A 17,472-nucleotide genomic window follows, 5' to 3' on the forward strand; every position below is an offset into this window, starting at 1 on the left:
CTCTTCTATACTGTCTTCCTCTTCCTCCTCCCTGAAAGGGTCAGGATCAGGAGGCGGTCTCCACCATTCCTCTTCTGCCCAGTCCCTGACAGGTGGTACAGTGGTACCTCGGGTTACAGACGCTTCAGGTTACAGACGCTTCAGGTTACAGACACTTCAGGTTACAGACTCTGCTAACCCAGAAATAGTACCTTGGGTTAAGAACTTTGCTTCAGGATAAGAACAGAAATTGCAGAGCAGCAGTGTGGCAGCAGCAGGAGGCCCCATTAGCTAAAGTGGTACCTCAGGTTACGAACAGTTTCAGGTTAAGAACGGACCTCCAGAATGAATTAAGTTCTTAACCTGAGGTACCACTGTATATAAATTCCATTCATTCATTCATTCATTTCCCATTATTCTCAGATAAGGCTAGAAATAACCCTCATCTGAACCCTGGAGAACTTGCTGTCGGTCACTGTGGACACTAATGAGCTGGATGTAACAATGGTCTGACTCAGTATAAAGCAGCTTCCAACGTTGGGGAGGATGGGAGTTGTAGTACAGCATCATCTGGAGGGTCACTTATTTCCCACCACTGCCTTAAGGGAAATGGAACACAAATTGTCTCTGTCTGCTTTGGAACCCTACTGGGGAATAGCTCAGTCAGTAGAGCATGAGACTTCTGATCTCAGGGTATGAGCCTCACATTGGACAAAAGAATCCTGCATTGCAGGGGGTTGAACTAGATGACCCTCATGGTCCTTTTCAACTTTACAATTCTATGATTCTATGACTCTGTGGACAAGGCCACAAGCTTGGTGTTTCAGGATCTAGTGGATTTTTCAGAACGACAAACTGGGCTTGGGTTTAGGCCTTTTGGTTTGTAGCAGCTGTTGGGTATCTTGCCCACGATTCTTTGCAAATAGCTCTGCTCTTCTGTTTCTTTCTTCTTTTAACTCATAAAAGATTTGACGTTGGACTCCAACAAGCAGATTGGGGATCACAATTAGAGAGAAGGGGCTATTGTGGGTACAAATGTGAGCAGTTGGTTGTGCAAAATTGCAAACGACCCTTTTCAGCTACAAGGAAACTGCTAATATGCTGTCTAATTATAAGGCCCTTTCAGAAATGTGAAGTGTTACATATTTGTTACATGTTTGCTAATAATTATTTCTTCAATTGATGTTCTACGGGCCAATCACGAAGCATTTTGATGAGTTTAATATAATTGAACAAAGCAACATATTATACGCTATTTAGAGGCCTCAGCACATTAGTCCTCCATTAGATAAAAAGCCAGTATTATTCTACTGTTATGGCAAGATTCAAAAGAAATATATTAGGTCTTGATCAGCATCATCTTAACCCCACATGTTCAGAAGCCATTATCAGATTGCTAATTTTGCTAATAGGCTTCTTCCAGGACATAGCATGAATGAAAATGAAATAAGTGCGAACGCTATTCACCATTGTTCACTTTGCAATTAGTAAGAAGTTAGCAAATGAAGTCCAGCCTATATCTGCCTCATTGCAGGCACAATGAAGTCACCCCAGCTCCCTCGTTTATCTCTTTGCAGCACAAAGGGACTCTCTTCCAGAGTGATCTGCTAGAGGTCACCACAATGTCCTCATTTGTTCTTTGGCTTCTTTTGAAGCAGATGAAGAGCAGGGCTGGTGGCATGGCAGGTGGAGGCAGGCATTATTGCCAAATTAGTACCTTGTCTATTGGCCTTTCAGCATATGGCTTTGTTCTAATCGCTCCCCTTGTCTGAAACTCAATGAGGCAATCCTTCCATATTTAAGTCCCATGCATTAGAGACAAGGAGTAACAGCTTCAGCCTTCAAAAGCAAAAAATAAATGATTCAAAATAACAATAAGCACCTTTCCCTACAGAATATTCTTTTGCCAATGGCAAGTAACATGAAGGCCTTGGGACAAAAATGTCCCCCCAACAAATAAAGGTAAAAGTATAGACACAACTGAAAGAAACAAGCAGCTCATAAAATGTTTTGTTTCACATTGAAAACCCCCCAAAACCTTACATCCCCAGCCTACACCCTTGTGCAAATTAATTGAAACCAACAATGAATTTATTAGTTTGTTTTACAAAAATGTGAACTGTGGAGGAACTGATTTGGATTCCTTTCTCCTTCAAATCCATATTCAATGCGTCATTTATCTTGCGGGGATCCTTTTTGCTTTGTCGAAGCAAGTAAGCGTTCTCTCTAGGAGTTGTTTTCTTCTTACGACCACACTTTCCTTTACGTTTAGGAGAAACCATTCTGTTTTCCTGCTTCAACTTGATGACACGGTTGACAGTTGCTAAACTCACACCAACCATTGAAACAGTCTCCCGATACGTCTTAGCTGTGTGTTCGTGCAGAGTTACGACCTTCGTACGTTTCCTAGGTGTCACATCCATCTCAAACGGTGGTCGAATCACATCTGGTCAGGTTTCTAAAAGCTGAAATACGGTAGCTGCTGACGTAATGATTGTATCAGCCAACATAAAAAATGACCAAACTGACTTTTCATAGGTTTTTTTTAGTACAGGATTACGAGTAAGATAGGAAACATGCTTTGTTTCAATTAATTCGCACACGGGTTATTTATTTATTTATTTATTTATTTATTTATTTCCAGATTTCTGTGCCACTGCATCATCAAGTAAGTTTGCTGCCAAGTGAATAGAATTACGGCCATATTTAAACAAAACAGTATTGTTGTCATTTCCCTTCTGTCCCTGATGCTGCTTTCTAATGTTCACAGGATTGATTTCTGTTAGAGGCAGCTGATTTCAGCCAATCAGGGATCACATAAAGAACACAGTGACATTATGTTCTGAATCAGATTTAGCTGTTGATCTCATTGGGGGCAGATCAACCAATTGAGCTTGACTGCTGTGCTTCCTGGATTGCTAACAGGGGTCACTGACTGCTCTCTCCCTCTATTTTTGACATGATCTCTGAAAGACTGCCAAAAAGGCAATATTGTTGACCTTGTGGTAAAGGTTTTGAGAAAAGTGCTCACTCCTACAATACTGTAACTTCTCATAAGTACCTACCAGAGCAGTCCTAAGCACAGGAAACTGGTATAAGTTACACTGCCTTAAATTAAGCCTGCAAATTTCATCCACTTGTGTGCAGTGGAAAAAAGTTACAGTATGATTGTTTTTAGATTTCCAGTATAGTCAATGGGAGTAAAACAGAAGTTTGGATTTAACTGATCAGATTCGGGCCTGAATAACTAATAAAATTAGAATGACAGTCCTAAATATATCAACCTGATTCCAAATGCTATGGATACCAGGCAAATTTTGTGGTCATTCTTACATTTTCTAATTAATTCTCCTTGGAAAACTGTTAATCATATGAGTCTTCTAAGGATGGGCCAGTCCTGGAACTATGAATTGCAAACACCCCACATATCAGAAACTGGCCCAAGCAGTTTGTGCTTTTCTTCCTCTCATTACTGTTGGTCATTTTCCTAGACTGGGGTAGCCAGTGTGCGGCCTACTTGACTACAACTCCCACCATCTGATTATTAGCCATGGTGCCTGACACTGATGGGATTTGGATACCAACAACATCTGGAGTGCCTTAGACAAACATGGCAAGCATAACCATAGGGCATATCCCATTCTTCATGAGGGCCAGGTTTTGTGGCTACGCCTTTGAACAGATCCTTACTTGAGCAGTGACGTGCTGGTAATCTTAGAGTAAAATCCAAAGAATCCTATAAGCCCAGGCTCTGGGGTGAGGGGTTCACACATGCCCAGAGTCTGGGGTAGGGGCTGGTCTTGAGTTTGTTGAACATTAAGCCCCTCTCGCATGGGAATCTCATGTTTAAGCAGTGAGGAGTTTGAAAAGCAGTTTGATAAATATTTTTTTTTTGTTCATCCCTAGGTACACCCCACTAGTTGTACCTAGGGATGAACATGCTCTATGGAAAACTTAATTGTTTTGCTATTTACTGAAATCCACTGTATAATCTTGACTTAACACTGGTCATTTTCCCAAGATCCCCTAACTCTAATTTTGCACATGTGCATTAAAGAAGTGCAACTTCAGACCTTGTTGTGTATTCTGCCACCATGTTGCATGTTGCAATGTCATGATTGGCTGGTTTCACATGCACCTGTGAGTACATCCTGCAACTGTTCTGGGATGGAGTCGAAAAGGACAACTGCATTGAGTCAGGTGTGGCAAAGTTACAGCAATCAATATCTGGCCTCACACAAAGGTTGCAGCGATCTAGGCTTAATGAGCATGTGCAAACATGGCAAGCTAACTTGTCATCAGTCTCAGGATGCAGCTGGTTGTTTTTTAACCTATCAAATATGACTACCGATCTGACCAGTTGTGACTTTCAGCACCCAATAGCTGTTTGAGCTTGACCTTTTGTGCCTTATCCTCAAAACTAGGATCACAGTAAAAACAAAGACTTCAATGCCATTTATGAATGTGCACAATCAATTTTTTGGGGGGTGGGGGCAGTTCTTCTCCATTGCTAGTCACATTTTAAACCTTTGTACTACTGAACATCTGAAGAAAAGAACAAATGCCACAAATATTTTTCATCCTCTGCAGTTTCATGATAGATTTTTCTGCAAGTGACTGAAGGATTTGGAAACATCCAGTTGCGATTTCTTAATTGCATCAACTCATAACGGTAGATTTTATAATGCTAAGCTGCCTTAATGTATAGTGTTTGATGAGCCAGTTTGGATTTTCATTGGTTCAGATGTAGTTTAATTTTCTTTCCCCCTGTAACTCTTTTATTGCAATCCTTATTTTTAGCAATCTTTTATTATTCTCTTTTTCATGTAGTGAAAACAATGCAGTGTTTTCCCCAAATGAATAGCTTGAAGCAAAGCAATAACACATTGGTATTTTAATTCACTTATTAAATACATGCACTGAAATTTTTTAAAAGAAACAAGCCTAAGACAGCAGCTTCCCCCCCCCCACCATGCCGAGTTGCATAAGCTAAATTATTTACAGTTTGTAGACTCACAAAAGAGAAGCAGATTTGGGTTATTTACTTTTCTGATAAGAAAAGAGGATTGAAGTTGCTGTGATATGCTGCTTTGTTAATTTCATATTTGCTCCCTGGTGTATAAAAATCTTTTAAAAGAATTCACTCAAGTACTTGCAGGCTCTTTTGAAACTGCATGGAAGTAGTAAGATTAAACAAAACATGAAAAGATCTTAAAAATATAAGTCAGCAAATGTTTGATAAAAATAAAAGTGCTTGGTAGCAGGGAAAACCTCTTTGGAGCTCTGTTTATTTCTTCTCCAGGAAAGGGGCCTCTTGCATGTTGCTTGGGAGCAGCCCTGAGGTTCTCTTGGCTTCCAGTGATATGAAGCTTCAAGTACTAAAATAAAAGGGGTTTGCAAAGTAAAGGAAAGCAGTTTTTTTTGTTTTTTAATGACCAAAGCGGCGTTTGCTAATGAAAGGATGGAGAACTACAGCAGAGCAAAAGTGAATTTTTTATTTTTTATTTTTATTTTTTGCTGTTTATGAAGAATTTCATCAATGAAAGTAGAGGTACCGGTACTTATGTGTGCTTGTAATTGGTCTTTCTTTGTTGCAGAAACACAAAATGCCAGCCACCCCCATAACCACTTTTTCCAGAGAGTAAACGTTGCTGAGGGTGTCCAAGTTGCAACTGTTCTAGAATAAGTACCAAACGACCCATGGGAATGAGAAGCTCCCTTTTCATTTATTTAAGCAGACTTACATTGAAGTTTATTATCATGGGTCCAAATACAATGCGGGACATTGTGAAGATAGGAATACAATATATAGTTGCAGCAAGTGGAGATGAGCCATCCGCGAGACCAAAAGCATTTTGGGTTGGGATGCGGTGATCCCAAGTATGAGAACAGAGGGGTTGCCCATCACACGCTGGTCCAGTCACACAACACAGTAAAAATGGCAAAGTGGCTCTTCATTATTTTTATACACTAGGAAAATATGTGCGTGAGTCAAGATGAATCTATCTTTGCTTAGGGTACTAACTGTTAAGAGGCACAGAGGAGGCAATGAAACTGGATTATAATCACTCATACTGCATGTGTAATGCAATTCAAGTTACTGATAACATTTTAAAAAGGCTGTCCCCATACATCTTCCAAAAACAGACCGATTTCTCAGGGGCAACCACTTGGCTGACCTGGGTAAATACTGACTCCAGTCATGTATTTTTCTCCTGAGCCAGGCATACCAAATTTTTATGGCTTTTTTTGGTTTCCTCCTTTGTAGGTCCCGACATCTTGTCCTCCACTGCGGCTCCTGTCATCGTAATTCCTCCACACAATACAAGTGTGGTCGCTGGGAGTAATGAAGCCATCCTGGAATGTGTGGCCAATGGCAGGTAATGTAACAGCCAGGACAGAATGAGAACTCATTTTAAGGAATATGTCGACCCTGAAACAGGAGAGAGGACGTCTGTTTTGTTCAAAGTAGTAATACGCAGAATTGATCCCCCCCCCCCCCGCTCAAGAATTGTGGAATCTAAACCTAGTGAGTTGAATTGTATTCCTAGTCGCTGCTTCCCTGTGAATGCAGAGGCATTCTTGATCATAATTAGTGCCATCTTCAAAACTGAGTTATAATGAAACTCCCTTCCATACAGCTGAGTCCCCAGAGTAGTGTTTATTTTCACAGTGATGTACATTATTCCCTGAACTGCAGAAAGGAATAGGCAAGTTAAAAATAATAATAACTTTTCCAGTATTATTTATACAGAAGATTAAAGTTGTGCAACTCGTCTTGGTGGACAGGTGTCTACAATGTTAGACGTCCTTGCAATTAATCACAGCACTGTTAAATATGTTAATTTGTATGCTATCCTTATTCATTAAAGATCCCCTTCCTCCCAAGGAAGTCTTGGAATATGGAAAGGGAAGCCACAATAGCTGTTCTGCTCTTCAAGTACCTCAATAATGTTAAACGAGTACTGGGGATTTGATGCTTTCTTACCAGTGAATTGAATTTTTTGCAATGTGTACAAGGGTGGGAGAAGATTCCTCCTGAGAGATAAAGATCCGAAATGTCCCAAGAGCCAATTGATTGCTTCTTCCTGCAAAAGCAGAGGCATTCTTGATAATAGTTAGAGCCACCTCCAAAATTGAGCTGTAATGAAAGTGCTTCCCATACAGCTGTGTCCCTTGAGTAGTGCTTATTTTTAGCATCCTTTGCTTAGGCAAAGCAAATCATTAGCACTTAAAAGTTCCATTGCTGTAACAATTAGCCATGCTTGTTTGATGGCACTCGAGCTGTTCTTCCCCTCCTCTGATGCATGCTCCTGCCTACGACCTCAGAGCGGCATCTAGATTTATTTCTAAGTGTCCCTTCCTCAATGTGCCTGCAATCCTGGAAGAGTTAGGTGAGTCATATGTTCAGTGTGTTATTACTGCAGATAACATAATTCACAGCAATAATTGGTGTGACTTTTACCCTCACAGGCCTACTGAAAAATTAAGCGTAGCCTGGAAGAGGAACGGGATCAAAATAACCAGTGGCGTTAGCAGTTTTGGGAGACGTCTTGCTATTGCCAACCCAACCTCTGCTGACATTGGAATGTACGTCTGTGAGGCACACTTGAGAGGCATCGCTGCTGCTGAGCCAGAGAGAGCAAAGGCTTTTCTGTCTATCCTAGGTAATGCTACTTTTTCATAACACAAGCCTTGAACTGAAGTACAATAGGAAATAGAAATGGTTATTTTAATATTTCACTGACCTTACAGCTGAACTTCTCCTTGGCGAATGGAACAAAAGGGGTGAAGTAGGGTTATCTTCAAAATTAATTCTTCATTGTGAATACAAATTCATCAAGGATATTCTTTCCCTTAACAGCAATGTTATATGGAAAACGTTGTGAATCTTAAACTGTGATCATGAAACTGGAAGAAACATAGTATATTAAATAGTTATCAGGCACCTTACATGTCTTGGTTTCCAGCTGGATGAAGCCCTGTCTAATTGCCAGCTTATTCCTGGCAGAGCATTTAAGAAAGTTGCTCTGTATTACTTTCTACTTGTGAACGCTTATAGAGAAATTTGGGGTTCTGGAGAAGAAATAGCCATGGTCATAAAGTATCCCCAAGCTACCTTGCAGTCTAGCCATAGGCCCTCAGTTTAACTGGCCATTTCTTAATCCTTCAGGCCTCTATGTGACCTCAACACTTAAACAGCACCTTCTTCTGAAACATCCTTACCTCTTCCTTTTGACTGCATGCTGGCTGTTGAAAGAAGAAACTTCCTGCCCTCCAGGCATCATTGCAAGGGAGAAACAAATTTCACGCACTTGAAGTCCTGCCCCCAGTCCCACCCCCACTACTTCCCCAGAATGCCTACTTTTAGGGACTTATGCAGGTCCCACATATCTTACATAAGATCCACTGGTCTCAGATTAGCTGGACGTGTGTGTGTATTCTCTGAGCATTCATCTCTGAGTATTCATCCATGTGATTTACCACTTGCATCCTAAAGAAGTTTGCTGTTTGGCCATGGTGTCTGCTGTATTTGGTCATATCTACCAGCTAGTTCTCCTTCATGGATCACTGCCTTGATGTTGGGAAAGATTGAGGGCACAAGGATAAGGGGGTGACAGGACGAGATGTTTGGACAGTGTTCTCGAAGCTACCAACATGAGTTTGACCAAACTGTGGGAGGCAGTGGGAGACAGGAGTGCCTGGCAATGGTCCATGGGGTCACGAAGAGTCGGACACGACTAAACGACTCAACAACAACAACAACCAGCTAGTTGGCTGCTGAAACTGAATGTGTTAGCAAACTGTGAAGACCTGGCACACATTTCTAATTTGTGTTTCCCAACCTGTAAGGTTGCTCAGTTGACAGCTCTTGTGGGTCAGCTGAGAAAGGAGATGCTCCACAGTCTGTATGGCATAGTAATGCACTTTTTATACAACTGGGAATTTAAAACAGCTTGTACTTTTAAACTCTGACAATAATTTGTGGGTTTTTTGACCATGCTTTTTAAGGTTGTCACAGTAGTTTTATTTTGTTATTTTAATTTTTATAAACTGCCTAGGAATGTTTTGAATGAATGAATGTACAAAGGTAACAATCTAATAATAATAATAATAATAATAATAATAATAATAATATTTTTTATTTGTATACCGCCTTTCTATCTTAAAATACTCAAGGCGGTTTACAAGCAGAAGAAACAAAAAATGTACATCTTATAACAATCTAATTCAATACAAAAATGTGATAATTTTTCTGACTGACGGTCAAATAAAGAATGATGATGATGATGAAAATGTGATAATAAAACAAAACTTTAAAATAAGCAACCTACATCAAAAAGTAACATTCAACAATAATTAGAGTAATATAAAATAATATCAGCATATAAAAGTTGAACAGAAATCCACTCAACATTTACAATAAACAATTTCTAAACTAATCAATAAAACAATGGCAAGCCAAGTACATAAAATAATACAATACAAATTGAGAAGCAAAGACTAGAGGGTGGAGCAAGGCAGGTGGAAGAAGGTCTTGCCTGATGGAGTCTCTCCCCATGGTCCATGAGAATGAGCAGGGTTAGGATCCAGCAGATCTCCACTTAAACCAGGAAGTTTTCAGTGCAGCTGGATTATACCAGCATAAATCCCCATCCTTGACTCAGTTGGAGATATACCAGGGTATCTTCTCCATCCCAGCTCCACTGGGAGCCAGTGGATCTCAGCAGGACAAGAGAGAATGAGACTTAGCCTGGATCCCAAGCCTGTTCAGCTCAGTCCTGTGACCTGGCAACCTGGTGTAACTTAATCTGGCAAGAAAGGTGGTGTAACTCCAACACTGTTTTAAAGGCTTATTTCCCCTCTGTCAGGCTTATGCCAGCTCAGCCAGCCGTGGTCCTGCTCCAGAATGCAGAATGGGTCTGGCATACTTTGCTCCATCTTAACTTGACTTAGCACCAGATTCATGCGTATAGGATTGCACCATAGGATGGATGAAGGAGACATGGGAAGAGAAGGAATGGCTCTCAAAGTGCGCAAGCCACTTCTGCTGCCAGTCAGTGCCCTTCCCAGCTTCCTTCCTCTCAATGTACATGTGGTGAATTCATACTTTGTTTTATGTATTTGTTCTAAACGTAGCAGACGGCCTTTATTATCTCCAGGCACTTTGGAGCATTTTATGCAAGTCAAGAAGTGCTTCTCATTTTTCCCCTTTGCAAAGTTGTGTTGCACTTTTATTCCTTGTCCTCTTTTTATTTTAGAATGCATTGTGTGAACTTTGATGCTAAGGTTCTTCCTTTGTTTTATTCCTGCAGATTATTATCTCCCAGCTTCTTTTCCTTTTTTAAAAGACCAAAAGTCCATTTCAATTATTTATGATTCTGATTTAAGCCCTTTTTTATCCCCACCATTTTATTGTGACTAATTTAATTTTGCTGCTGTCCTGTCAGATCCTGCTTCCTGCACTATTTCAACTCCTGATTCTCCAAGTGAAGATGGTGCTTAAGTAGCTAGAACAGAAAACCCAAACACTGGGGAAAAGATTTTGAGTGTTGCAATGACAACTTTGATTAGAGTTGTCTGCATACTCTTATTTGGGATGTTTTATTTATTTCTCATATCAGTTTTTATAGGGCCACTGGTGAATGAAGTCATATAAAGAGCTTGCAGTATGAAGAAGCAGATGAAAAGAAATCAGTAACAAATTGGTTATCAGTTAATTTTATTGCACTTTTCATGCGGCAAGCCACTCTCATTTGGTTTGTTTACTCCCAGTGTCAGCTGCATTGGGGGATTTATGTATTTGTGGAACATTAGGAGGGGTGTCTAACAGGAAGCTAAAACAACCTAGTAGTGGAATAATTCATGAAAAAAGGCTGGCGTTCCAAAATGGAAGAGTGCCATCTCTTAATTAGTCAGGGCACAGCATCAAGGGGAAGGTGCAGGCAAGAATCAAATATGATAAAGAGCTCCTGTAAAAGGGATCATTCTCGTTGAGCTTTCTTGAAGGTGTTTCTTCTGTAGCCTACATTATTAAATTCTGTTTTAGCAGCACTTAAGGACTCTATTATGCTTGTCCATTTCTGCACATAAAATATTTGTAGGGTACACAAGTAGATAACACCACGCATGTCTTGGCATAAGGAAAACAAAATGTTTCCTGGGCCTGCTTAGACGTTGTGCTAGACAAGCACTCCAGAACTGACCGAAAAGTTCATTCGGAGCAGGCTTCACGAAATGGGACCCTAGAGAGGGAGAATTGGCTTATGGAGCAATAAAAATCTGAACAGGGATAAGAAATTGAAATGAATTGTAGTGTTTTCCAGAGGGACACTTAATGAAGATATTTTTGTTTTGTGGCTTAAGTAGGTTAAACACAAATGGATCGAAAACTACCAAGAGCAATGGGAATATGAAATAACTCATTCAGGAATCTGTAAAGCAGGCGTGGGGAACATTTCCCCCAACCGATTTTGCTGAACTATAATTTCCATCAGCTGTGGCAAGCTTAGCCAATGGCTAGCATCCCCCTGCCCCCTGCCCCATGAGTGATCCTACAACATGTTGAAGGCCAAGTGCCGATAGCCTTTTGAACTGAAGTTTTAAAACAGACAAAGACAAAATATGGATGAATGTGATGTTACAGAGAAGGGTCAATGTGGAATTTGGAAAAGGAAATAAGAGTTCTGGAAATATATTGTAAAAGCTGAGTAGGCAAGTTTTAGATCAAATAAACAGAACAGGTTGGTTATGTATTACCAAGAAAGGTTGTGATGTCCTCATTCCCGGGCTTTTCATAAGCAAGCAAAAGAGCAAAACAGAAAGTGGGATGATTCAGCCACACTGTAATTACAAAATTGTGGGCACCAAAAAGAGGTGGACACTGTATTAGGATTAAATAAGCCAAAGCTTCTTTTTAATTATTATTAAACTTTTAAAACATTCAGCAATATAAAAACTTAGCACGAGTGAGAACTGATGGACACCTGTTTCCATGCCCTGGGGAACAGACTTGGCTTTCTGGCCACAACTGCCTCAGGTGCTCATAGGTCAATCCTGTGCCAGACCCTCTCGGCAAGCCTGCCCTGCCCTCTCTAGGAATCTACTCCAGCAGCCCAGGCACTGCTATTGGATGTCACCATTGCCCTTCCTGTAGGAGTTCTGCAACAGTCTCTTTGCACCCTATACAGTATTCACATTTTAGGGTCTCTGCCCACTGCCCCCCCTCTCTCTAAAGAACTTGTCCTCTGGCATAGGTCAACCTGCAAAGCTGAGGCAATTAGAAATCATTAAATCAATCAGTCAAATCATCCTACCAGTTGACCCAGAATGCAGCATCCTAGGGAAGGTGGGAAATGTGCCAATCCAATGCTAATCAAGTTAGGGGTGTGTGTGTGTGTGTGTGTGTGTGTGTATCATTGCTCTTCCTCAAAGGGGAGGAGGGTGGGTGGGTTGTGCTGCTTGAACAAGTGAAGGTGGAAAAGCGGCACATATATCTCCTGCTCTCATTGCTCATACAAAGGTCTTGTGGTGGCTGGCCATGCTGAATTGTTGCAAAACATCGTCTGAGCTCTCACGCATGCTTCTTAGTAGCCCACTTAGCACCACAAACTGCCACTGGAAGCAAAAAGGCCTCATTCTGATGTAAAGGGCAGAAGATATGTCCTTTTGTTGATATAGTAGTATATTATGATGAGCTGGTCCTGTGTACCGCAGAGCAGTGCAAAATAGAAACATGATGCTGTTAAACCCATAACAAATTAAAAATTGCTCCAGTTTAAAATTTGCTGGACTAGATTTCACGTGGAAAATACTGACTGCTCCTGTGCAATCATATAAACCAGCATGGCTGGAGAAGGCACTGATGCCATTGTTTGCCACCATAGCGGTTGATCAAGATCCACTTCTGTCATGTAAACTCCTAACCTGAATTTTGCAATGCAGACAGTGCTCATATGCTAAATGCCCTTGACTTGAGGGGCCTTAAATTGCACCCCTTTCATTTCAATAGAAAACTAAGGGCCTACTCATCACACAAATGCATTTCAGTGCCCTGGTATTCTATCAGTCAGAAATTCCTGCAAAATGCTTCCAATCTGAATATTTAGTGAGCTGTATCCATGATGCATCAAGAAATAAAAATGATCCCCATCGTGCTGCTAACACATAGCACAATTTCCCAACTAGTGTGGCAAAGCTTTCTTTGATTTCTTCATACAGTTCTAGCAAAGATAAACTAAGGTGGTTCCAAACACTGGTTTTATTAGCTGCAGTTGTTATAAATTTTTTAAAGGGTAGTGTGTTCCTGAGCTGGGACAGCGGCAGTTTTGGGGAAGATTTGCTGCAGATTAGATAAGAACATATTTGTTCTGCTACTAGTCATCCAAAGATTAAGTATTGCCACCGCACTCATTTGGAAATGGGACTAATTCTTTTTTTAAAACAAAAACAAAGCACCAAAGCATCATGTTCTTGGAGGTCCTTTAATATAACAGCTCCAAATAGTTATTTTTATACTGCCGTTTCAGTAAGAGTTTATGAAATCTTGCCACTACATAAAATGAACAATTGTGCTTTAAAGCAGAAGCTGTGGCTGAAAATAAAACTGGACAAAGGGGAAAAGAAAAAAAGCAGTGGAGAAAGCAGTGTGAGGCCACAATGCCTCATTGCCGTTAACCCCTTGGACGTTGACAAGGTGGAGCAGAGGCAAAAGGCACAGTGAGAAGACTCCAATTCTGTCTTTGTTGTTGTTGTTCAGTCGTTCAGTTGTGTCCGACTCTTCGTGACCCCATGGACCAGAGCACGCCAGGCACGCCTATCCTTCACTACCTCTCACAGTTTGGCCAAACTCATGTTAGTAGCTTCGAGAACACTGTCCAACCATCTCATCCTCTGCCGTCCCCTTCTCCTTGTGCCCTCCATCTTTCCTAACATCAGGGTCTTTTCTAGGGAGTCTTCTCTTCTCATGAGGTGGCCAAAGTACTGGAGCCTCAACTTCAGGATCTGTCCTTCTAGTGAGCATTCAGGGCTGATTTCTTTGAGAATGGAGAGGTTTGATCTTTTTGCAGTCCATGGGACTCTCAAGAGTCTCCTCCAGCACCATAATTCAAAAGCATCAATTCTTCGGCGATCAGCCTTCTTGATGGTCCAGCTCTCACTTCCGTACATTACTACTGGGAAAACCATAGCTTTAACTATACGGACCTTTGTCGGCAAGGTGATGTCTCTGCTTTTTAAGATGCTGTCTAGGTTTTTCATTGCTTTTCTCCCAAGAAGCAGGCGTCTTCTAATTTCGTGACTGCTGTCACCATCTGCAGTGATCATGGAACCCAGGAAAGTGAGTCATTGCGGCCTGCTGCTGTTGAAGTGTCTTAGCTCCAGGTGCTTGCTCTGTGGTGACTAGGATTCATGTTTCGTAGCTGGGAGGAAATGTGTGTTTGTATGTGTATAATATATCCTGTCTTTACAAACCCCCAAACATTCCATTCTTATTAAAGGATGCCTGACCTCTCTTCAAACTTAATAACATTTTATCAATGTACTCCTTTAACCTAGCAAGGCAGGCTGAAATCCTAGCCCTGTTAAACCAGAACGTATGTGTTCCATAGGACTTACTTCTGTGCTGTTGGTTGGAATTTGTATCCAGAACAAAAGGCTAGAGGGCAGAAACAAGAAAGCAAGACAAGGAGAGAGTGAATAGGCAATGCAAGGAATGCAGTCCAATCAAAGATTTGGCCCACAATAGGCTATTTCTGCCTTTGGACCTTGGCTTCAAGTTTGTTTTCTCCAGCAGGTCTGATGAAGCAGTTGAGTTGTAGGCTGTCTTTAAATTTGGAGTAGACGACACCAGGCTTCTGAGATCTGAGAGAGGTCTTTGACATTTTCTCTGCAGCAGAAAGATGGTATCCTGTGACAGTTGCCAATTCACAGTGAGGAATGAATCAACCCTCCTCCACATGAGTCATTGCGGCCTGCTGCTGTTGAAGTGTCTTAGCTCCAGGTGCTTGCTCTGTGGTGACTAGGATTCATGTTTCGTAGCTGGGAGGAAATGTGTGTATGTGTATAATATATCCCTTTGGGAACAAATTGTGTCATAAGGTGGAAGCAAAGGAGCAACCGTACGCACGCTTTGATGGAGTCTAGATCTAAGCAAGATGAGAGTAGGCAGTATTTACATTAAGGCAAACAGGATAGTGTGTGTGTGTGTGCGCGCGCAAATATAAAGGATCATAGATCAACACATTTGCTGGATGCAGGTATTGGCTGCACTTTTGGAGTGAGCAAATCTGGTTTATATATAGAAAGGTGCATTTTGAGGGACAGAGAAATGTAATGAATGGCAGCTGTTCCCTTTTACAAATTGTTCGCCAATAAATGAACTTGCAGAAGATGAGTCTGAATGCAGGTTTCCTCATTAGCTGTGCAGGAACACCACTTTGTCACACAATCTGTACAATGGTTTCCTAGCTCTGTGCACATTGCTTGATTGTGAAATGTGTTTGGGATGTTTTCTGGAAGCTGAGTGAAAATGGATACCAATCAAAGTATTCAGAAAGTTCAAAATCATTTGCCTACTATGTATGGGATGTTAAAGAAAATCTTTTGCAGCTCCCCATAAGTTTCAAAGGATGATCTTCCCTATACATATTAAGCTTCTGCAAATATTACAGCTAATTATTTGGCACATTTGTTTCTTTTCCCTTGGATCTTCCTTCTTGGCCCCTTAATTCACAGTCCTAAGCACCCTTGCTGAATCTGGTGGAACATTCTTCTGAGCAAACATGCTTAAGAAAAACTGATCTGCTTTCCCACATTAGATTATTTTAGGATTGTGTTCCAAAGTAGATCACAAGTGTAGCAGGAACCCATCAATACACAATTCCATTCTATAAACCTAGCTATATAGCAAACACAACTCTATAACAATAGATTCAGTACGACCCCCCCCTGTTATTAATATAAATAAGCCTAATGACAAAAATTCAACAATGCAACATCAACTGTACTAATAATAAATTAAAATGATTTCCAGAGAGCAGCTTAAAACCAATTGAAACCAAACTCTAGGAAAATAATAAAATTGCCATGCACAAAAAGCCATATCAATCTCAGCTTCCCACTTAGTAGTGTGGAGAAGTTTCAAAAATTACCCACAGACAGGCAGTCTTCACTCCTGGCTCTCACCTGACCCTTCTCCACCTTTCACCTGGGGAAGAACAATATTTAGTGCCCTCTCACATACACCCCAAGCCATAAGGGGAGAGGCACAAATGGTTTTATGTCCAACCCATTTTATTTCCACCTGCCTCCACCCTATTAAAAGTCTGTTCCATAACATTTACACATTAATCTGAGGATTTTAATTTTTTATGAAAACCAGCATTTGATTATACATATGTATGAATGTGAATGTCCCTTTGCCCTCAAATTATAATTTTAAAGCGCATTTCGATACATTTTCTAAGGTAATGACTATGTCACAGCATTTGGAGATGTGTGAGATCTGACCGAGAGTGACTTCTAAGCCACACACTAGCATGGGAAGTTTGGATCAGGTCAGTGGACGTCAGAATTTGCAAAAAATGGCATTCCTCAGGCATCCCTAGGGGGTCTTCACATGGCATCCACTTTGCATATTGAGAAACAGCAACAGCTTCTTTTTTTAGCGGCAGCCAGACGTGCACTTTGCGTTGCCAATGACCTCATGCTCAGGGATGGCCAACTGGGGTCCTGCAGGTTGACTCCAGCTCCCAAAGCAAGATTATTTGGCCCCTCATGGCCCTAGCAAATTTTAATCTAATAAACCTTTTCTGCTCCTAACCTTCCAGTAATTAAATGTAAATTGTTTGGCCTGATCCCATAAAATGGCTACTATCATTCTGATAGTTTCTGGACCATTTCACCGTCAACATTGCAGGGCATTGCAATTTCACAACACGGCTGATGTGCCGGCGCTACACCCTCCTCCTTTGATCTGGATGCTCAAATTCGCCTATTGTGTAATTTCAGCATCATTATTTCATGCCCTTCAAATATGCAGTATGTTCAGATAGGATTGGAATGGCCTTTTGGAACAGCAAATGGCCTAGTTAAAACATCATCGGGGATCATTTCAGTGTGAAATAGATGCCTCCAGGGGTAGGTAATGGGTTATGGTGGCACCTTACTCCATCTTAGGTCACCCATTTGGACTTAGGCTTCGGTGATTAATAACAGACAATCACTACCAACTAACAGCTGTTCCTCTGTTAGTTATGGCAAATGGCACAATGATCCCAGTCCCTGTAGATATGCAAACATATTTGGAAAAACTCTGATCATTCCATCTGGCACTCCAGCCGGAAAAGGCTAGTTAGAAAAACGCTGCTTTGCTTCAGTAGGGAGTCTGAAGCTACTCTATTGCACTTTTGTCTCTTTCTTACCTCTCACTCTGACACACTTTGTGCTGGGGTGCTGCAATGCCCTTTGTGGATTACCCCATAGATTTCTGAA

The 17,472-nt window shown here is 41.0% G+C and overlaps 1 protein-coding gene across 1 annotated transcript in view; it reads left to right on the top strand.

Moving 5' to 3' along the window:
• Positions 1-17,472, top strand: part of SDK1 (sidekick cell adhesion molecule 1) — a 557,065-nt gene that overhangs the window by 313,442 nt on the left and 226,151 nt on the right. Inside the window, 2 exon segments of the mRNA XM_033167902.1 lie at positions 6,248-6,359; positions 7,453-7,646. Of these exon segments, the coding sequence (XP_033023793.1) occupies positions 6,248-6,359; positions 7,453-7,646 (306 nt within the window).

Source organism: Lacerta agilis, chromosome 13 (genome assembly GCF_009819535.1).
Source record: "Lacerta agilis isolate rLacAgi1 chromosome 13, rLacAgi1.pri, whole genome shotgun sequence".
In the NCBI taxonomy this organism is placed as follows: domain Eukaryota; kingdom Metazoa; phylum Chordata; class Lepidosauria; order Squamata; family Lacertidae; genus Lacerta; species Lacerta agilis.